The sequence below is a fragment of the Pteronotus mesoamericanus genome, unplaced genomic scaffold (assembly GCF_021234165.1).
Source record: "Pteronotus mesoamericanus isolate MK-2021 breed Mesoamerican mustached bat unplaced genomic scaffold, CSHL_Meso_final contig_74, whole genome shotgun sequence".
Taxonomy (NCBI): Eukaryota; Metazoa; Chordata; class Mammalia; order Chiroptera; family Mormoopidae; genus Pteronotus; species Pteronotus mesoamericanus.
Genome location: NW_026555247.1, coordinates 33997310 through 34019900, shown reverse-complemented (window position 1 = coordinate 34019900; position 22591 = coordinate 33997310). Strand labels below are relative to the sequence as shown.

The following is a 22591-nucleotide window of genomic DNA, read 5'->3' as shown; positions in this document are numbered from 1 at the left end:
AGGCCGTCCTGTGATAAGGGCCCTGCAGTAGGGTTAAAGGTCTCCTGCCTTTGCCACGGCGCTTGCTCACAGTGGCTCCTCACGTTCTCCGGAGTGCTGGCAATTCACAGGAGAAACTCGTGCGCCAGCTCTGCACCTTCTGAATAAATAACTTCAGCTCCCTCAAGACTTTGTCTCCACTTAATGCTATTTTAGTCTTTCTAGACACGAGTCATTTTAAATACTGAAAAGCTTAAGTTTCTCGCCTGTGTTCCTTTCCCTTATCCTATAGTGACGGTGCTAATCAAGCTTTGACAAGTTGCCAGAGGGACTTTCGTAATAAGCCCTATCCTGTCCGGGCAAAGATTACATACTACCAGAAAACATTGACAGTGAGTACCGTGCATGTAGCGACCATCAAACGGACAGTATTCTAGTGTGACTTTTCATTTTGCGTCTTGGATAGAAATTAAACGCATTTAAGTTGGGGTGGTGGTCTCGGCCTCATCAGGGTCACTGTGAGGGAGCAGGAGTGGTTTTTCAAAGCCTGGTGTAAGTGGTCACGTGTTCTAAAACCTGGCCACTGGGTTTGCATGAGTCAGTAAATGTTTAAGCATCCTACTGTGTGCTACGTGTTAGGTGCATATACAAACCGTCAGGATACAGATAGGAGCAAGGCAAAGGTCATTTTCCAAGGAGCTTGCAATCTAATGCAGGAGACCTTGTGTCACGTTACCATACTGTGTGGTGAATGCTGCAACACAGGTACCACCAGAGGGCCAGCGGGCTAGGGCACTGCCACTGCCAGTGACCGGGAGAGGGCCGGGAGCAGCTGCTGAGTGCAGTCAGAGGGGAGTAGGATTTCCCAGATGGGGCACACGCTCCAGGTAGAGAAAACAGGCCTGGGGACTGCCACAAGGCTGCGGGGGGGCGGGGGGCGGGGGCGGGGGGCGGGGGGAAGAAGTGAGGCGGAAGGGGCAGTCAGCAAGCCTTGCGGGCCTCGGGCAGCCCGTCTGGTAAGGAACGGCTTAGAGAGTTTTAAGCAGGAAAGTGAAATGATCGGATCTGCAACTTAGAAAGACTTGGGCAGCAGTTTTCTTACAATAGTATTTGTGGAAGGAGCAGAAGATAGTCCTTTAGACCCCTTGACTTTCAATGGGCCATGCCCCGTGCTCGATACGTTACTGCAGTTCCTCAGTATTCTTTCCAGCAGCCCCGTGGCGTGGGCGTCCCCGCCCTACATGGAGAAACGGAACGTGGGAGGTTTTAGGTGACTTGACAGTGTCGTACCAAATAAGTAACAGGACTGGTTAGAGCCAGCAGCAGCTGCACTGTACGACTGCACCTGTGGTCTGACCCGAGGCAGCGGGGGCATGAGGAGCAGACACGACAGGACTCAGTGCTGGTCCACTCAGGGGAGGGAGGGTGGATGCAGTTGTGGGGTCAGGTCGTTGCTGAATTTCTGGCCACTTGTACAACCACGAGGTACCATTAACTAGCCAAGAATGCCCTTCATTCATGTCTGAGAGGGGAGTGGGAAGGCGCAAAGTTTTGTCAGTGGTGGTTAAGATCAGGTCACATGGAGAAAATGCTCTGTCCAAACTTTTGGCAAGACACCTGTCAGTATGAAGGGTGGACCTTGACAAAACGCCCACTCTCCCTCCCAGGGACTCCACCCCCGGGGCGGGGCGGGGCAAGGGGAGGAACAGGTGGCCGGGACTGACAGGTGCCCCGAGGCCAGGCTGCCGCTGGGCTGGGGCATGAGAAGAGAGCTTGTGCCACGTGCTTGGCGCGTCCCTGCGCTTCCAGCACCGAGACCCCATTAGGACGTACAGGCTCACTGCTTCAAAGTCACATTCTGCAGAATGAAAACTTGTGACTTTGTGGTGTTTTCATTTTCTTCCTCTTTTGTCAATATGACTTCTGGCACTTTTGCTGTCTCTCTGCTAACTTAATGACAGTTCCTTTACCTTCCTAATTTGATGAGGAGGAGCTCCCTGTTGAGTAAAGTAATCTATTTAATTTTCAACTAACTACAGTAAAAATTGTAAATTCAGCCTATTCTTTTTAGCTCTGTCCCTGGGGTTGCAGAACAAGTTTGATCCCTGTTCTGTGTGAACCGTTCAAAGAAATCAGGGTTCCCTAAGAATTCTCTAGAAAAGGTGAACCATATTCTGTTTTAGAAAGATTTTCCATGGAAAGTTAACAAATTTTTCTGTGAAGTCTTTGACACCTAGTAGGGCAAAAACCATTTTCTTAAGTGAAATATTTTCTTGTATAGTGTACCAAAAATAAGTGAGGTTATTTAGTGGATAAGGGATTACCCTTTATAACCATGAGAGAAAGCTGATAGCTTTTTGACAATCGGTTATAAGATCAAATAGTATTAGTCATAATTGACTACTTGAAATTCCTTTCAGTGTCTGTTGTAAAAACTGCAGCAACTGTATGTCTCCCTAGGTAATGATCAATAATGGCTTCACACCAGATAAAAATGATTATGAATTTTGTGCCAAAGTGGAGAATATGATTATCCCCACACAAGGGCATTTTGGAATATCTGCCGCAACTGGAGGTCTTGCAGGTAAATCTTGCTGTCTTTTAACATTAAGCGTTTGTGAAATGAGTTTTGTTGGGGTCAGTATGCTTTGGAGACGTGTAGACTTGTTCACTTTGAACCTTTCACTAGTTGTAAGCTTCCCGGAGCCTGCAGGGCCAGTCTTTCGGTCTCTCGGGACTGCCAGTTCCCCACCCATGTTCTGCAGGGATGCCAGCGCGTGGGGCCACGCACAACAGTGGGAGTTAGAACCTTGGTTTGGGTGCCACTCTATAGTGGAGGAGACGTTTAAAGTAGAGGCCTTACAAGGTTAATTGCCGAAAGTTCTAAGGATCCTGAGAGGTATCGCAACACATTTATGTGAATTGGGTGGCCCGAGGAAATATTATTGAGGACTAAGCTTTAAACAAGATACGTTTACCGTTTTTTTCCTACCTGTGATGGCGGATGGACTTATCATTTGACATTAATAACCATCTTGAGTTTCTGTGGTACATTATATCATATTTTTATTTTCAAATATATGACTTTTCCTTCAAACAACACAGGGAGGGAGAGAGAGGATAGATTTTACCCTAATGTTGGGTGAGTTTGCCAAATCATGGATTAAAGGACTTTCTAAAGATCATGCGGCTAGTAACGGCCGGACCGGGGCAGGACTCGGTTGGCTCCCTGGCTCCTGGGCCCAGCGCTCTATTACATGCCTGACTGCCCCTATCGCTACCTAACCCACACCGTACTCTTATAGTGTTCTCTTTAATCTGGCTACATGTCTAGATCTCCGTAACAGTGGCGGACAGAGATTGTCACACAGTTGAAATGAGTCGCTCTTGCTTTGTGGATTCGACTAGCCAGGATTGGTGTTTTAGTTTGATGCCGTGAGGTTTGATCTGCTAGGTCCTTGTTTTCAGCTTAAAATTAATTTTAACAGCTTGAAATTAACTTTATTTTTATACGATTTTAGATAAAATAAAATTGTTAATGTCTGCTGTGTGAGGGAAAACCAATATGAACGCTGTCTGGCTAGAGTAACCGAACTCCGTATCGGGGTGCTCTGGGAGTCCAGGAATGCTGTTAGGGAGGCCAGGGCCTCGCGCGCGAGTCCGGACTCCGCCGCCCTGTGCGCTGGGACAGGGCGGTGTCGTGTTTGTAACAAGGCCGGCAGGCAGTGGCAGGTGCTGGGAGACGGGTCGGTGGACACAGACAGGTACAGGAACCCTGTGGAGGACAGGGTTTTGTTTTATTTGGCTGAGACACGGTCCAAGAGGAGCTGTGGGAAAACATGGAGGGATCTCGGTGCCAGGGTTAGGAATTTGGGCTTGACATGACCCTTCATTTGTTTGTTCATTCCCTTTTCAGAAATTTAGTAAATATCTGTTTTATGTTAAACATTGCTAAGTGGTCTGGGTTAGGATTAAGAAAGTGAATTTTGCTTATTTCTAATTAAATCTTTCTGATGAATTTTTGTCTAAGCTCACAGAGCACCATTGCATTTACCAAATTAGAGCTAATTTTTATTTCCCTTATTGATTTTTTTTTTTAAGTAATAGCTACCTGTAGATTCACAACCATAAAAATAACATTATGCAACCTCTTTCAATTTTTTTTTTTTTTTTTTTTTTTTTTTTTTTTAATTTATAGATGACCATGATGTCCTTTCTTTTCTGACTTTCCAGCTGACTGAGCCTGGGAAGGAGCCAGTAAGTACCAACAGTTGTCAGTAAGTTTATTTTCAGTTTAATAGTGAAAACGTGGGGAGACTGACTTAGGTTTGGCTCTTGCTTCTGCCAGTTACTGCCCCGTGCCCTGGTGCAAGTTACTTAGCGTCTCTTCACTGGTAAACCGCGATGTTTGCATTGGCCTTCTCCAGGCATTTGTAAGCACTAAACAAGGTGTGCGCCTCCAGCAAGCGCTCGCTAAATGGCTGTGGCTGTTAGTGTTTGTTGCTGCAATTATTAAAAGCAAGAGTAAACTGGTTATGATTTAAGTAAGAAATAACATTTTCATGTTAACCTTTCCACTAGTGGTAGAGTAGTTAAAATGAGAAAAAGGCTATATATTGAGGTTTATTATTTTCTTTTTTAAAATTCTTTTTAATGACCTGTTCTTAAACTCCAAAAAAGCCTACACCAGATAAAGAAATTTCAGAAAAAGAAAAAGAAAAATATCAGGAGGAATTTGAGCACTTTCAACAAGAACTGGATAAAAAAAAAGAGGAATTTCAGAAGGGCCACCCTGACCTTCAAGGCCAACCTGGTGAGTCGCAGCGAAGCTGGCCTCAGGGCCGCGGCGTTCGTGGTAGCCCTTGTGTGTCCCCACACGCTTCCCGTCACCTCCTCCTCTCTCTTATCTGGGACTTTCCAAGTAATTTCTGGAAACAGTTTGTGAGCAAATCTTCAGTCTTCAAGGGGCGCAGAGGCTGATGTTTGTGCCAGTAAGCGGGCCAAGCGCAGTGGAGGGTGCGGTCAGGGCGCCGGTGCCATGGGCGTGCGGTGGCCCCCGCAGCGCCAGCCCCAGGGGGGACAGGACTTCGTGTGTGTACCACTGTCCGCTCAACCGAAGAAGCAACCATGCCGACCTAGAAGTAGAAGCTCGGTAAATGTCTGTTGAAGGAAATCTTCCAAGGTTGATTCCTTTCCTTTTATTGGCGCCCAGTTACCTCATTTATATGGAGATCATACTTGAAAACTACCAAAACTATTGGGACAGTAATGTGAAATGATTTTCTGGCTCTCATTCCCTTACTACTCAACTGAATTCTGGGCTTCAGAAAGTTGAAAGTTTTGAATTACTTGTCTAAGCTACTTACTAAGAAACTTCAGTGTGCTACATGTCAAACGTAAAATATGTTAAGGCCAGCCTCCACCGGGTGGCTCAGTTGGTTGGAGCATCACCCCATGCACCGAAGGGTTGAGGGTTCAACCCCTCCATCAGGGCACATAGGGTACAGGTTTGATCCCCCAGCGGGGCACATACAAAGAGGTAACTGATGGATGTTTCTTTCTCACATCAATGTTCCTATCTTTCCCCCTCTTTCTTCCCCTGTCCCCCTGCCTCTCTCCCTTCCTCTCACTCTAAAAAAAATCAGTTAAAAAAAAAATCCTTGTGTGAGGATTCAAAAAAAACCATGGTAAGGCCAAATAGGGTACTTAATTTTATTTGCTGACTTTTGTTATCTGGGTTGTTCCCCATCAGCATAATTGAGCTCTTTGTAGTATGTGATTCCTAAGTGATCACAGGATGATTCAGACTTAAGCGAAGCATGAAAGATAAACTATTTTCTTTTACTGGATTTGTTTTTAATATCACATGTGATTTGTGGGTATGTTGAAGCTTATTGTAGTGTTTGAAGGTTGTGATCTATTTTCAGCACGGTCAGGTATTAAAGGAAAATCAGCTCTTTTTTACTCCATTTCTTAATCTTTTACACCAGTAAAGTACACAAATTTTAAGACTGTAGTTTGATGAATTGTGACAGATGTGAAGATCCATTTCACCATAACCCAGGTCAGTACCCACAGCATTTTCGTCGCCCCAGAAAGTCCCCTCGTGCCTCTTTCCAGGCTGCCCCCACCACAGAGGCAACTACTGCTCTGACTTCTAACATAAATTAGTTCTGCACATTCATATAAATGAAATCCTAGTATATCTGAAAAGAGTAAATGAGTTTTAGTTTTAGTCAATTAGTTTCAGACCAAATTTATAACAAATGTTGAACTACCAGGCATAAAAAAGACAGACAGTAATTTGGTCATGATTGGGTTAATTATCTGCATGTACCCTGTTCGGAGCCTATACCACACTGCATTGGTGATGTTCTAATTTTAGTATATATTGGTCACTTTCATTATTTTGAAAAATACATGTGCATAGGCGATTCTTACAGTTTTAACTTCTATTTCCATTTCAGCGGATGAAATATTTGAGAGTGTAGGAGACCGTGAGCTGAGACAGATCTTTGAAGGACAGAATCGTATTCATCTTGAAATCAAGCAGCTGAACCGACAGTTAGATATGATTCTTGATGAACAGAGGAAATACGTCTCTTCCCTGACAGAGGAGATCTCTAAAAGAGGAGCAGGGACCCCCGGGCAGCAGGGGCAGGTGAGCCTCCCAGACGTGCGGCAGGCCCTGGTTAGCGGGCCTGGGGCAGGAGAGGCGGGCAGGAGAGGCAGGCAGGAACGGCCGCTGTGCTGTGCGCTCCTGCGGAACCTGGGTTCTCGAGCTGGCTACATCTGTTGTTTCTCCCGCAGATCTCCCAACAAGAGCTGGATACCATTGTGAACGCTCAGCATGAGATTCTGAGACAAGTAAATGAAATGAAGTAAGTATGCAGCAGTAGTGTCTCAGTGTTAACGTGCCGCCTTTATTTTAAATCTGTGACTTCTCGATGATGTGCACGCACATTATCATTGTAAGATTCCTGCATGAGGGTAAGAATCATGTCCTAGATTCACTTTATAAATAGGGGAATGTAAAGTACAGGAACTTTTTCATGTAGAAATTACAAGCATGTCTAATTGTTTCATTGTTCTAAGCTAGAAAAGAAAAAATGCTGTAGCATCTTTTAAAAAATAGGTTTGTCACAGTTACTTGACAGCCAGGACTGTTCATACATTTCTAAAATATAAAAAGAATATGAGTAATGTATAACAATTCTTTGAAAAATGCTAGGACAATAAGCATGCACAGCATTGTAGGACTGTACTACAAGCATACTTGATGTAAGAATTAGGATAGAATGAAAGCATTTTGAAGGAAATATGCAATGTGTGACTTTTCATTCCATCTTGTAAACCTAAGCGAGACTGGACAAAGTTGGAGCATAGCAGAGTTACTCTGTCCTTGAAATGTTGAATGATAAGTTTCTAAACATGACTTACTTATGCAGATAATTAACAGCTTTCAATGCCTGGAGCAGAGAAACAGCCGAAATGTCATGTTTCATAAGCTAATATTTTAGAGCACTGCCCCAGCCAGTCAGCCCTTGACAAACAAGAATGTCAGAATGAGTTACTTAGGGCTGGAAAATTAAGCAGGATTAGGTCAAATAGAAAGTGGAAATACCAGACACCTAGAAATTAAAGGCAGCCCGACTTTAACAGCAAATTTGTGTTTCCTTTCAAAAGAGTTGTGTTTCCTTTCAAAAAATTGTGTTGTACTGCATGGCATTTAAAAAAACCTTCCAGTTGTAAACTTGGGATTAAAATATTTGTGATGCTAAATGAATAGTACGTTCTCTTAAAAATAGACTGGTTCTTGTAACTTTTTTTTCATCTTTATTTTGATCTAATTTTAGCCTTTAGACAATTTCAAAAATATATGGTTTCTGTACATTCCCCACCCATCTTCCCCTAATGTTAACACCTTATATAAGCATAGTACAATTGTCTGAGCCAAGCAACTGGCATTAGTACAGTACTGTTAACTAATGATCCTATTCAGATTTCACCAGTTTTCCACTGTCTTTTTTCTATTCCAAGACCCAGTCCAGGATTTCACATGGCATTTAGTTACTTCTGTTTAGACTTCTGCAGTCTGAAATAATTTATCTTTTCCTTGTCTTTCATGACCATTAATGAATTCCAAGAGCATTGATCAGTTATGTGGTCCATTGTCCCTCAGTTTGGGTTTGTTGGTATTCAGTCACGATTCGATGGAGGTTCTGCGTTTTTTGACACAACTACGACAGCGTGTCATGCTCACGAATGTCTCACTCCTGGTGATGTTGCCTGTGATCAGTTGCTTACGATGGTTTCTTCCCAACTTCTCTGCTTTAAAGTTACTGTCCTTCCCTTGGTGGTTAACAAATATTTTAGGAAAAATACTTTAAGACTGCAAAGATCCTGTTTCACTTTAAACTTTTGCTCACCGATTTTAGCATCATTGATGTCTTACCTGGAACAAGAGTGTGGATTATGCGGGTACTTTTGAGTCTAGTTAGACTGAACAATACAGGGTTGATTTTAGCTTTCTTTCTTCCCCTATTTGAAAATTCTTTCTCCAGTAGGGAGAAACCTGGCTCTTACTGTCTGTAATGTGTTTAGTGTGCACATAAAGTGTTTCACATATCCCTGTGAGAAATGCATTTACTGACGGATTTATGTAACGTTCCTTTTGCCTCTAGCCTAACAGTGTCTAATTCAGACACTGTTTTTCCGGGTAGTTTAGTTCTCTTCTTCCCTGCTCTCTTCAGTCTGTTTACAATATTTATTTGTAATACTAGTGGTTCTTTTCTTTCTATATCTGATAAATTTTTAACTGTACAGTTTGGGTGTATGAAGGATAGGCGACACTATGGTTTCAAGAGCCTCTGGCGGGGGGCCGGGGCGGGCATCTGGTCAGTTCTTCCTGTTCTGCACACGTGTATTTTCTTAGATTTCCTTCCTTTTTATAAGGATGATAGCACACTCTGGATTCTCTTGTGATTTGCTTGTCTTACTCAAAAGTAATACTAAGAACGTCTTAAGATTCAGTTAGTGGTTAGTACATCCTAGCCATCTGTTCGTATTATCCATGAAAGCGCTTACTCAGGGTAGTTCATGGTCCTTGTAAACTCCTGCTTACTGAGACCAAGCGTCCTGTATACAATGAGTTAATGGAAAAACAACTCAAATTTCTGAATTTGTCCTGCAGAGCTTTTCTTCATGATTTAAGTTGCAGAAAGAAATGTAAAGAGTTTGGAAATATCTGCCTTTTATGGTCAGGGTGGTTTGTGTCTTTATGGATTTTCATATTCTTAGGTAATCGTAGAATTATTTTTTAGCAGAAGCGTGGAGTTCAATTCCCTTCGGATTACAGAAGGATTTTTAAAAGGCCTTGAATGATAAAAAAAAAATCACAGTCTGAAAACAGAGTCAGAATTTGTTCTCGTTATCTCTTCACTTTAAAGTGCTATTTCTAGCCTATCATAAAGCCATGCCAACTTTTGTTTCATTGCAGAAATTTCCAAACACACACAAAAAAGTTGGGAATAAGCCCTCTATCATATCCCTGTTACCCACTCTCAACAGTCATCATTAATAACTCGATGTTGCCAGCCTGAGCCATTCGTTATAAAAGGCCTCATCAAAGTTTTAGCAGCCAGCGAAGGCCATACCCTACATCCACCGCTGCATCAGAGGTTGAAGAAAGCCGACACTTGTTCTAAAGCTGCCTCTCCATTTAAAAAGGAGAGTTTTCCCCATCTCTGGTCCCCCTCAGTTAGATCGGGAAAGGCAGGGTAAAGACTTGATTCTCCCTTCTGCCTTAATGAGTCAGAGCCCTGGCAACCTCCGAGGTCACAGGATGGGTAGTAAGGGGTGATTTTTCTGCAACTCGTGGATTTTAATGTATTCTGCTGTTTGAGCCACTGGTCTTTATCATTAATGTTCAACTTGTCCCTTCTTTGGCCACTATCTTCAGTGTCCTTTCGACAACAGCCCCGGTGGTCTTTGGTCACTTCCTTTCCAGTGTAAATCTTTCCCGGCTTCTCTTGTACAAATCTGCCTCAGACATGGCAAAAGGCGTTGTTCCCTGAAGCCCTGATGTTTTCTTGGGAAGTGGTATTTGTAGGCAGTCTGGTGTTCACTGGTGCTGCGTCGTCATTGCTTTTAGGCCTTTTCTGTGGGCGGAGTTAAAAATGTTTTTTGAGCTTCACCATTTGCATGTGGTAGCCTGTGTCATTTGTTGATTGGTTGTATATTTTAAATGTTAAACTCAAGGTATTAAATGCCCTTTTTTGTGAGAGTATGCAGCATTTAGCATTCCATGTTTGCCTTTCCCTCATTTATTGTGTACCTTTTGAATTCTAGGTATTGCGCTAGGCATTTTCACATGAACATTTTCCAATGTTCTTCGGGTTCTTAATTCTCCTCTTTTGTCCTTTCAGCCTTTTCCTGTAACATAATACTTAAGCTGCTTACCAGTCTTTAAGCATTATTCTTTTTTATTGTGAAGTTTTATTAGTCTAGATATTCTAGCCCCAAGGAATCTCTTATGCATCCTTTATTTTGTATCCATGCTACATAACATAGTATACTAAGCCATTTAATGTTTAGCACTTTTCCCACTGTGTCAAAATAAATTTTTCCTCTTTATTTTTTTAATTAATTTTTTAAAAGATTTTATTTATTTATTTTTAGAGAGGAGAAGGGAGGGAAACAGGAAGGGAGAGAAACATCAACATGTGATTGCCTCTCGTACTGGGGACCTGGCCTGCAACCCAGGCCTGTGCCCTGACTGGGAGTCAAACCAGCGACCCTTTGGTTCACAGGCCATCACCACTCAACCCACTGGGCAACACCAGCCAGGGCAATTTTATTTTAACCTTTATTGAATTTTTTTTTCCATTACCATTTAGTCCCTTTATCCCCTCCCCGCAGCAATGGCCACACTGTTGTCCATGTCCTTGAGTCCTTTTTCTGTTTTGCTCAAGCCCTTCCGTTAGCAAGCCAGCACTCAGTCCACTGATCCACACCAGCCTGGGCCATTTTAGGTTTTTGGAGGTGTCTCCGTGCTGCTTCCCACAGCAGCTGCACCGGTCTGCATTCCCGCCATCAGTGCAGAAGGGTCCGTTCCCCTTTCTCCACATCCTCACCAGCTCCTGTTGTTTGTTGATTTATTGATGATGGCCATTCTGGCAGGCATGAGATGGTGGCTCGTTGTGGTTTTAATTTGCATTCTTGATCATCACTTATCTCATTCAAGACGCTCACCACTCTCTTCAAGCCCCGTGACCCAGCCCATCACTGAAGCTGTCAGTGGTAGACGTCTTGATCTTACATCTGAATAGTGCATTCACATTTTACATAGAGATTATATCCTGAAGTCAGTATGTGTGAAGTGAAATGTTGTATGGGGTCAAAATTACCCCCAAAAAAGAAAACACTTAAAGACCATTGCTCAGTATGCCAGACAACCAAGTCTTCCTTCATACTGGAAACAGGTAGATGTCTCTTGTGTTGGGTTCTAGTTGAGGCAATGGGTTTGTATTTTACAGTGGCATCTGATAGAACTACAGGGGAAATAGAATCACATCCGACTTGGGGGGGCTCAAGACCATCCCTAGGTTCTCTAATTTGCTAGAAGGATTTACACAGAACTCAGAAAAGCTGCTATACTCACAGTTACATTTTATCACAACCAAAGGATAGAATAAAATCAGCAAAGGGGAAAGGCGAATGGGTGGAGTTGGAGAAGCCAGTGCCCTCGGTGCATCCCCAGTGGGGTCCCTCTCAGGAGGGACGTGTGGCGATGTGTTCAGAGTGCTGCCAAGCCTTGGTGCCCCAGATTGTGTTAGGGGGTCAGTCACAGAGGCGTGAAGCATCCACGTGGCTGATACTAACCACTCTGTCTACAGTCCCCCTCGAGGTCAGACTGACACAGCGGGCCAGGCCCCAGGCAGACACAAACAACTCCCATCCTTAGCATCAACTCCCCGGGGGGGTCCAAGACCCAGGGAGACAGAAGCACTGTTTCCACGCAGGTGTTGGGGGCTGAGAGGCTCCCCGTAGGGGCTGGTCAAAGGCCAGTCCTGCAGAGCTTTGCAGTGCGCAGGGTTTGGGCCGCGCAGGCCTGATGGGGTAACTCTTTACTGCGTAGCATTAAACGCCTATAAAGACAGATGTTGATTAAAGATGATCATCCATTATGTTATTCAGCACCCACTGAACACTGGTTTAACACAGGTTATTTAGCATTATTCCCTATGTGGTTAGATGACCTTTAGTAAAAGATAAAGGCATAATGTTAACTTACAGTTTTGTAAATTTATTTCCAATGGTGATGACAATTCAGTTTTTTAAAATAATGATATTCTTTATCTGTTGTTTTGTGATCTGATATATTGAGCTTAGAAGTGCATCTAATCATTGGAAATCAGTGATTGAAAACAGTCGTTTTTCTAGTGATTCCATTGTCTAAAGGGACTTTCTGTTTCAGGAATTCCATGAGTGACACTGTCAGGCTGGTCAGTGGCATCCAGCATCCTGGGTCAGCAGGGGGAGTCTATGAGACAACCCAGCACTTCAACGACATCAAGGAGCACCTCCACGTAGTGAAGCGGGAGGTGGAGAACCTCGTGCAGCGGAGCGCGGTGAGCACCGCACCCTCCTGTTTCGTGGAAGGAGGAACACGTGTTCCACTTTATTCTGTAGAGACTGTTGTAGCTGTTTAGTCAATGCCAAGTGCTCTTTTATAATGTGGGGTGGGCAGAAGTAGGTTTACAGTTGTGAGTTCTAGTCTGTTTACTCTGTCATTTATTATTGTACTATTTATTGTTATTAACCTACTTTTGCCCACCCCTGTATTCGGGTGGAATTGTTCCATATGTCTCTGTAAGTTCTATATCATGCCTCCATAGCTTATTGAATGGAATTTTTTTTTTAATTGCTATTCCAGTTAGTAGACCCATCATAATCTCAGACTTTTTTCCTAGATTTTTCCCTCTAAGTTTTCTTTAAAAAAATAAAAAAATAGTAATAAATCAGTAATGATACCTTTCAACAACTTTGAAAGGTAAATGCCTCTTTTGAGAAACTCTTGTGTTAGACAGAGAGACTGCACTGGGTAACTCATCTTGCTCTCTCAGATGTTAAGGAAGCGCAGAGCCAAAGCTAACAGCAGCTTTCCCTAAGCAAGATTCTTCTTTCAGCTCCGTTTCCTGTCTTGTTTCATTTCTAAAATTTTCTTGTTTTTATTTTTGTTTGACTTTATTAGGTATTTTTAGTAGCAGAAGTAATTCCCATCTACAGTTTGGGAGATTGGCAATAAATATTAAAAATTAATAACTTAATTTAACATTCATAAGAGACAGTATTAGAAGACTTCTAATACTGGTACTTCTAAGTTTTTTCTTAATTATTGGCTTTAAAAACCCTTATAAAATTCACAAATGCTAGTAACATTTGCCTCTTCCTCTTCCAGTTTTCCACATGTGGCTTAATATTTTTCTTATTGACCACTACCTCTCTTAAGCATTATGATCTGTTTCCTAATTCTGTTTGAGGTTATTGCCACCTACCCCACCTCCACTCACCCACTTTAGCCTTTGTTGAAACAGCTAAATTGATGATTTGGGCACTATATATATATATATATATATATATATATATATATATATGTGTGTGTGTGTGTGTGTGTGTGTGTGTGTGTGTGTGTACACACACACTGAAGAACTTTATCCCATAGGTGTAAGGTTTTTTTTTTTTTTTTTTTGTTTTTTTTTTTGATGTAAACATCTTCAAAACAAATCATCATAGAAGCGATTCCGTCAGCATACCTGGAGGGAATCTTTGTCCCTGGTACTTACCTCCTTGTAATAGAAAGAATACTTGTGAAAATAGGAAAAGACACATTTGTCAGAATACTTATCAGTAATGTGGAGTACTAGGAAAGGGGCAGGTAAGAGCTGAGACCGGCAGGTTGGCCCGGCCGTCCGCTGGTGGCCAGCCGCGGGATGCCTGGACCGGGCACTCGGGAAGGCGGAGCCAAGCGCTCTGAGAGGACTTCCGGTTCAGACGGTGACATGCTGACCCTGTGGACGGTGATGCTGTTCGTAATTACTCCCGTACAGCAGGTGTCCACTGGGGGTGCCCAGGGGATGCATGGTCTGTGACCTGCAGGGACACTCAAGTTATTGTCACTGTGATGAAGATAGGAACCAGATGGCAGAGAGGCAGTGACTGGACCTTGAAGAGGTAGAGGCCATCCAGTGTCAGCTACTGTTCCAGAAGGTTTGCTGGTAAAAGTTAAGGGGACGGAAGATACAGGAGGAGTAATTGAAAATATTGGAGTTTATGCAGTAAACCATGAGTTTTATAAAGATTTCACATTTCTTTTTCTAAAATACTAATTTCACTCATTGTAATGGAGAGTTCTTTGCCTTACAGCCATCAAATGAAAGACCAAAATGCCCAGAACTACCGCCATTTCCATCATGTTTGTCTACGGTTCACTTCGTTATATTTGTAGTGGTCCAGACGGTGTTGTTCATCGGTTATATCATGTATAGGTAAGTCTTTAAAATTTGACCCAACATTTTGTGTGTGTTTCATTTGAACTACTCAGTAAAGTTGTCCTTGTTCTTACTAGAATTTTCAATATCTATAAATTAATTTTATACAAAGCAAATATTATTTCCAGTGTATTTCAGTTCACGTGGGAGTGCATGTATAGAATGTATGCTTATTTTAATGTATTTTGTACTTCAAAAGACATTGTGTATTTTAATTTTAAGCGTCCTATTTCTTAAAGTAAAGTATATAGAAATTCTCTGTTTTTTTTCTTTCTTTTTCCTTAGGACTCAGCAAGAAGCAGCTGCCAAGAAATTCTTTTGACCACCGTTTTCATATGTGTACATCATGTATGTATGTACAAAATGTCTTTTTGAGGGACTGTATGTATTTAAACTGCTTCATAGGCTAAATTATTCAGTTTTGTATAAAATAACTTTAAACATTGATTTGCAGTAAGAAGAGACCTTAAAGAGAACCACATGTAAATTTGTGCATAGTACATAAAATCTATTTAAATTTCAGTTAATTTCTGGCCAGTAGAATATAGCCACTGAACTTCAATATTCCTATTGATGAATAAGGGGGTAAATAATAGAAAATGGGGGAACCCCCAAGTATGAAAGTTACCCCTAAGTCTTGGATGTTGGAGGTTTCTTTATTTCATATAAACACAGCCCTCCTTCTGCCCAAAATAGGTTGAACTAAGAGCTCCTCATCATGATTAGTTTGTAACCTAAGTCTTTTTCAAGAGGTCAGAATTTCGTAGTCAAAGACCCAATCCCTCAATCCTGTAGTCTAATACTGTTCCCTTTGAAATCAAAGACTATTTTGTCTGAGAGCGTTAGGATCTGGATAATAGGCTTCAGAATGTTTATTGAAGTATTTTTTTCCCTCTGATTATCAATGAAATTTGGGGGAAGAATTAAGAACTGCTCTTTGCCAAAAAAAAAAAAAAAAAAAAAAGATTGATGAACACATTCCTGATAATAGTTTTTATGGGTATTTTGCCTGGTAATGTGTTCATTTCATGATTGCGTATATGCTCGAGTATCTTCCTTCTAACAGTGTCAGTTCAATATTATGAAAATAATTTTTGTATTTGTAATTTAAGGAACTTCTGCTCTTTTGTGTAGCTTGTAAACCCAGCTCAGATTGCATGTTCAGCAGGTATTTTAGTTCACAAAACCCACCACCACATTCTGGCTGACATTACCCCACACAGCCCGGTCTGCGTACTCCTATAAATGAAGGAGGCCAGCCGAGGGGCGGTGTTAAGATTTTTGAAGGCAAAATTTGAAAAATGGACTTCATACTTGTGATTTTTTTTTTCTTTTAATGCTAGAACTGAAGATACTGTGCAGCACTTGTCAGAAAACTTAACCTTGAAATATCAGACTGGAATGGGTTGATACAGAGTCTTTGTACAGAGTTCCAGATACTATAGAAGCAGTCTGTCAATGACATTTTAAAATGAAAACATTTTGTTTTCAGAGCTTGTGTACTTATTTTTGCCACCTCAAAATACTCACCTCTTTTAGCTAAAGTGGTTATCTTCATTTGTCATAGAATCCAAAATAATACTGTTTTGTATAATAATGTTATTTAATTCTTTCAAGCCTTAATAAATTTATTCTAAGGTGTCATATACAGATTGCACTAACTGCCTAAGATCCATACAGACTCTGAAAATGCTACCCGATAGCAGTGCCCAGCTTGACCTGTGTGTGCACACAGCCCCGACCACTTTTTGTATTAGCATTTACTGTAGAACAGTGAACAAGCGTATTCGAACGGTTACTGACTCACCTTCAGTCGCTTCAGCACACTTCACCGGTGTTTCTCCTCACGTTCGCATTTTGAAATTCATGTTTCTGAGACATTATCACAGAATTTACTCTTTACTTCCTGGGGGGAAAAAGTTAATGCCTTCAGAAGTATGTTTAAGTTGTAGACTCTGAACTTGGGAAATCCTTTTGAGACAAAAGGCTTCAAAATATTCAGTGTTAAAAAGTCCATGGCCACGTGTGCCTGAACTTAGTAGAGGAACGCAGATCCATGCAGCAAGCGTTCCCGAGGCCAAAATTCCAGAGGAATCGTTGGGATCATTCCTGATAGAACAGAGACGGCTGTTATGCAAGAGCGTGAGCGTGAATCTTTTCTACTTAGTAATTGAATTGCTAAAAATCACTCGGCAAAGCTGTTCACACAGGTGTGTATTGTATTGTTTGAAATGTTTTATTTTGCTCAAAACAATTGACTTAGTTCATCTCTGAGGAAAAATGTTTGGTCTGTGGAAAATTCAGTCACTGCCAGGATTCTTTCATTTCTGTACTGTTTTGTATAGTTGAATTTGTTAACTTCTCTCACACCAGCAAGTATTTTACAGGTGCCTTAGATAAAAACAAAATTGATTTAAAATTTCAGTGTAAGTCATGCTTATGATGCCACTTTTAAACAGAAATGTTATTGCATAATGGCCGATACCCTTATTTAATGTACCTATTGTGTTCCAATCATTCGGATGTTTTATTCAGCTTGCGACTTTCCTATGAAGCTGTAAACAATAAACAATGTTTTGCTATGTGTTAAAGGAATATCAGTGTTTCTCACAGTGTGGTCGCTCCTGGTCATGGAGTGCTTATTAAGAATACAGATCCCAGGCTCCTTTCCAGACCACCTGGATCAAAACTCAGGGGTCGGCTTCAGAATCAGGTTCAACGGGCCCCTCAGGTGATCCTGAGCACGCTGATGTTTGAGAACCACTAAGAAGGGGAGCAGAAAAAAATAAGCGTTTTGCTGGCTGAAAGCTGAGCTGAGCACCTAACACTTTCATTGTCGTGATACTAGCACGTGTGCACTGATTCTTTTATACTTAACAATTTTTAATGTTCTTTTTACTGAAACTTTTGGTTGGGTAACAGCTACAAACTAAACCCAGATTGTTGCCTATAGCATTTGTACTTTGGTTGATGACTTTTAAACTTACAAAATCATTTTCAGATCATGGTCAAGCCATGGAAAACTCCCATCTTCATGTCTGCCTGCTAAAGCTTTTTGCTCTCCTGAGTGCGATTTTTGTGACATTTTATCTCAGACAATTGTACTTTTTGATAACTTGGGGAAAACAAAAATTACTTGAATAAGGGATTGCCAGATCCACTGCATCACAGAGACCTGGTGTCTTTGTAAAGAACATAATGGTTGTGAATATTAAGATGTGATTATCTTTTCCTGCCCAATGTGCCTCTTGCAGGAAGATGGTGAACAAATGATTATATTGGGGATCTTTTTATGTATATGACCTAATGTGAAATCACCACTTGCAACTTTTTAGATCCGTATGTTGCCTGTTTAATATATTTCTTTTAAAGTTTAAAAAAGTTTTCTATCCTCTGTTAATTTCAATTGGATTAACATTTTGTCAAGTGTTTTTTTCTGATTGTTATTTGATGCTGGCTGAAATTCCAGAAATGACATTGACCTTATTCAAATAAAGAAATATTTTAGTAAATTCACCTTTTCCTTCATTGGCCCCTGGTCCTAAGTAGGTATTTACTTTCCGCACAGGCCCTGCTCTGTGATAGTAGTTCATTTATGATGTGCTGTGCTCCCTGCCCTGGGTGGATACTGCCTGCAGAATCCACATTTGGGAGCGTAATAAGAGAAGGGGAAATAGTGATGGATAAATGCTAAGCTGTAATGAAAATGCAAATGAATTAAAACGATGTAATGGATATTTTCACTTTTAATGACCATATACTGGTAAAACTATAATTTAGAACTCTTAGTCCTTACTGAGGGCAGTTTAAAAATCTTTTAATCTTTTTAGCAGGCACCATTTTAACGAAGTCATTCCAATTCTCAGAGCCCATGCAATACAAGAAGGAAAGAGTAGAGCTTTGGGGTCAAACCTGGGTTTGAATTTTTGGCTCTGCCACTCAGTAAAGATGACCTTCGGTTTCCTCATAATCCTTATCTCCCACGTTGGTAGCCTTGTAAAATAGAATCCTTATAAAATGGTTTCAGAAAATGGTAGGCTAAGGTAATGGACCCATCTTCTGAGAAATACTAGATAAAATAAAAGAGTCCAATAATGAGTCAGCCTGTGGGTGTGGCGTGGTGGCAACTAGATGCCGCAGAAGCCCTCAACACGGTCTGGGGCTGGAGACATGGCCTTGCGGGCCATAGTAAAGACCGGGGCCTTGATTCAAGCAGGGCGGGAAGGCTGTGGCAGGGTAGCGCTTAGTGGTCCCACTTCACAGATTCTGGGGTGTTTATTTTCCCTTTCAAAGGAATGAGTCATTCTATACACAGCCACAAATAATAGTTGCTGAATGTTCCAGTAGAAAGGCCATGTAATAAATTGAGGAATATTCCATTTTCAATAGAATCATCTGTTGGGGACACATTGAGAGATCTGATTTCATTTAAAAATACCAGAGTATTCAGTTGCCGTGTTGGTGTAGCTTCCACCTGAGGGTCTCTAATGCTTGACACCCTCCCCTGCCCTCTCACCCGCAGCCGCGAAAGGATCAGACAGGGAGTCTCCTTTCCAAACTGGCTTTAGAGTTTAAAATTGACACCACTACCATTAATATTTCCCAATTCTTAATAAAATGGGATTTTAGTAGATTTTATAAATAACTTCATAATTTATAATAAAACAATGAAATAGATTTTTTATTATTTTGGTTTTTTCTGTTCTTTTAAGGAATAATACTTTCATTCAGACCTACCAAATTTCAACTTGGCTTTGGGGATTTCATCTTCTGACTAAAACTATTATATAGGACAGATCGTTAGCAAGTTGTCCTTGCCTTTGAAAAATAAAGGGTGTTTTTTTTTCAATGTCATGAGACACCTGTGCAGTATTTTCTAAAGGAGAGTTGTGCTGAACTGGGAAACAAAACAGGCAGAAATACAGGCGCTCTGGCTTTTTATCGTCTAAAAAGTTTTGTAAGACCTTATTAATGAATAGCATTCCTCAGTGGAGATGAAATATAGTAACTCACATAATGGTTTGAGTGTTGAGTTCCCGTGCATCAAAAAGGGAGAATGGAGCTAACTATTAATGTACGTTCTCAATCAGCACGGAGCAAAGTTTCTGTTTGTCCTACGTGTCTTGTCAGTCTTTGAGACCATTTTAGCAAGGTGGCGGCAGAGGTAAACGCAGCTCACCGCCTCGCACAACCACATCAAAGTCACAACTAAAATACAGAACAGCCATCACTCAGCACCATCAGAAATCAAATCGAATGGAAGTCTAACAACTATGAAGTTAAAGAAACCACATCCATCCAGACTGGTCGGAGGGGTGGAGATGCGGAAAGGGTTGGTCCCACATCCATGTGTGGTGGATAAAAATTCAGGAGGGAGATCTTGAGAGAGAGGCCCTAACCCCACACGAGGCCCCCCAGCCCAGGGTTCCAGTGTCAGGAAGGTAAATCCCCACAACCTCTGGCTGCAAAAACCAGCAGGGATTGAGTTGGTGGAAGAAACTTCTGGAGTCCCAAGTAGTTCTCTTAAAGAACCCACACAGACTTACTCAGACTCACTCCCCCCCTGAGCTCCAGCACCAGGGTAGCAGCTTGAAAGGCTCCAGTGGCATAGAGGGAGGAGCTGAAGTGTCTGTCTTCAAGGCAAGAGCTGGGGGACAGCTGTTTCCCAGACAGAAAGGCAAGCAGAGGCTATTGTTCCTTTTCTGAATCCTCCCCTGACACTGCCACAGAGCCAGCAGGTGGATGCCATATCAGACTCCACATCAATGTGGCTAATGCTGTTTGCCCCACCCTGGAGGTCCCCAGAAATCTCCAACTTACATGCCCACCCAAGCTTTTTCATATAAATGGCTGGTCTTGGCTCATGCTTCACAACTTCCTAAATCCTCTCAAACAAGCAACAGTCAGCCCCAGTGAGCCCCCAGCCCCCATACTTCTTGCTAAGGGGCCCCTGACCTGGCACTAGCAGCAAACAGCCTAGATTCACAGCTTGGCTTCACCTGGGAGTCTCCAAGCCCAATACAGGTAGCAGCCTTTTCAGATTGCTTTATAGCTCAGGCAGGTGGCTCCGGCCAAAAAACAGGTTGGGGCTGAACTTGGCCTGCACCATCTAGGAAACCCCAGAGCCTGTGCACCCAGAGGACAGCTACAGACCACATTGGAACACCACCAACCTGCCCCTGCACAGCTGATCCTCCACGGAGGGAGGAGGTTGGTGGCCAATGGTCACAGCCAGTCCTCGCAGCTGACTGGCATCATTTGCATCATACAGGTGCCAGAAGAAGAGAAAGAGGAAGAAATTGGAAATCTATTTGAAAAAATAATGAGAGAAAACTTCCCTAATTTGGTGAAAGAAATGGACGTGCAAGTCCAGGGTGCACAGAGAGTCCCAAACAAGATGGATGCAAAGAGGCCTACTCCAAGACACATCATGATTAAAATGCTAAAGATTAAAGATAAAGAGAGAATCAAAAGCAGAAAGAGAAAAGCAGCTAGTTATCAACAGGGGCATTGCCATAAGACTGTCAGCAGATTTCTCAAAAGAAACTTTGCAGGCTAGAAGGGACTGGCAAGAAATACTGAAAGACATGAAAAGCAGGGACTTACAGCCAAGATTGCTCTACCCAGCAAAGTTGTCATTTAGAAACAAAGGGCAGAAAAAGAGCTTCACAGACAAGAAAAAACTAAAGGAGTTCATCATCACCAAACCATTATTATATGAAATGTTAAAGGGACTTAAGATCAAAACTATGAACAATAAAATGGCAATAAATACATATCTATTAATTCAATCTAAAAAGTGAACTAAGCAAACAAGAAGAACAGAGAATCATGGATATGGGAAAGGGTTTTGATGGTTGCCAGGGGGAAGGAGAGTATGGGGAATGGGTGAAGAGGTGAGGAGATTAAGTACAGATAGGTACTTACAGAATAGCCATGGGGATGTAGAGTACAGTATAGGAAATGGAGCAGCCAAGAACCCATGTGCATGACCCATGGGCATGAACAATGGTGGGGGGTTACCTGAGGGAGTGGGTGGAGGGGGACAAAGGGGAAAACTTGGGACAACTAATAGCATAATCAAAAAAATTTTTTAAAAAGGATTGATAATAAGGGGTATAAACTACAGGCAGACCCAGCTTGAAATAAAATATTCTGAGTAAAAAGCAATGTTTTAAAGTAGGTCAGCAAATGGGAAAGCAGATCTTTAAATATACAAAACAAGCATTTTAGGCAAAAATCCAGATTATATCGTTCTGTACAATCTGAAGGACAGTCATCTATTTTCTGGGAGGGCTCATGTCTACAGATAAAATAAGCATAAGTGACAAATAGCCCACGTCTCCCCCATCTGCCCAGCCCCGCTTTGGAGTGCTTTAATTAGAAAGATACTCCTGTAGATTAAAGTCTTAGCCATACTCAATTCCTCCCCTGACCCGAGGAACACCACGACCATTGAGAATCTGGTGCATGACAAAACATTGTCAAAGGGTTTCTCCACGGACACCACCTAGCTTAAAGGAGCACCCAGGAAGTGGGCTGTCTGTAAGAGGAAAAGGTGGCCCTTTACACACCGATGATGTGACTCACACATGTCCCTCTCCTGTGGATGGAGCACTGAAGTTGTCCAGAGCGTCACTTCCATGCAGAAGTGTGACAGCTTTCAATGCAGAGGGCTGACACAACCTTCCAGATGGAAATTGTGGACCCGCCGGTGCTCCCCTTGGACTTGCCTCCCTTGGGTATTTATGTAAGGGGCGGGGCAACCCCTGACGCAGGAGAGAATCCAAGCAAGACAAAGGCAAATCCTCACACTGGACTTACAGGTCCAATGAGATAAAATGATGGATCAAAGGATTATTTTTGCTTAATGAAGCATTTTGGATTGTGAGTCTCATTGGATTCAGTGATCAACAGGATATTAGGCTCCAGGGCTGGAATTTGGAAATTCCGCTCCAGCCATATAATGTCAGCTGTGATGGATTTAATTGAAGCAGAAGCCCTGCTGTGCTTATAATTTAAATTTTAGAAATGAGTGGGGAGGGAGGGGTAGAGAATGG

General features: G+C 42.0%; 1 protein-coding gene across 2 annotated transcripts in view; it reads left to right on the top strand.

Annotated features, from left to right (window-relative positions):
- Positions 1-22591, top strand: part of LMAN1 (lectin, mannose binding 1) — an 89804-nt gene that overhangs the window by 5528 nt on the left and 61685 nt on the right. The window contains exons 5-14 of one of the 2 annotated variants that reach the window (XM_054583746.1): positions 272-371; positions 2440-2563; positions 4178-4236; positions 4660-4792; positions 6447-6640; positions 6790-6860; positions 12458-12611; positions 14407-14528; positions 14817-14879; positions 15875-18038. In XM_054583746.1, coding sequence (XP_054439721.1) covers positions 272-371; positions 2440-2563; positions 4178-4236; positions 4660-4792; positions 6447-6640; positions 6790-6860; positions 12458-12611; positions 14407-14528; positions 14817-14853 — 994 coding nt within the window. In that variant the 3' untranslated portion in view covers positions 14854-14879; positions 15875-18038. Of the gene's footprint in view, positions 1-271; positions 372-2439; positions 2564-4177; positions 4237-4659; positions 4793-6446; positions 6641-6789; positions 6861-12457; positions 12612-14406; positions 14529-14816; positions 18039-22591 lie in introns of both variants that reach the window. The other variant, XM_054583745.1, reaches the window with a different exon arrangement.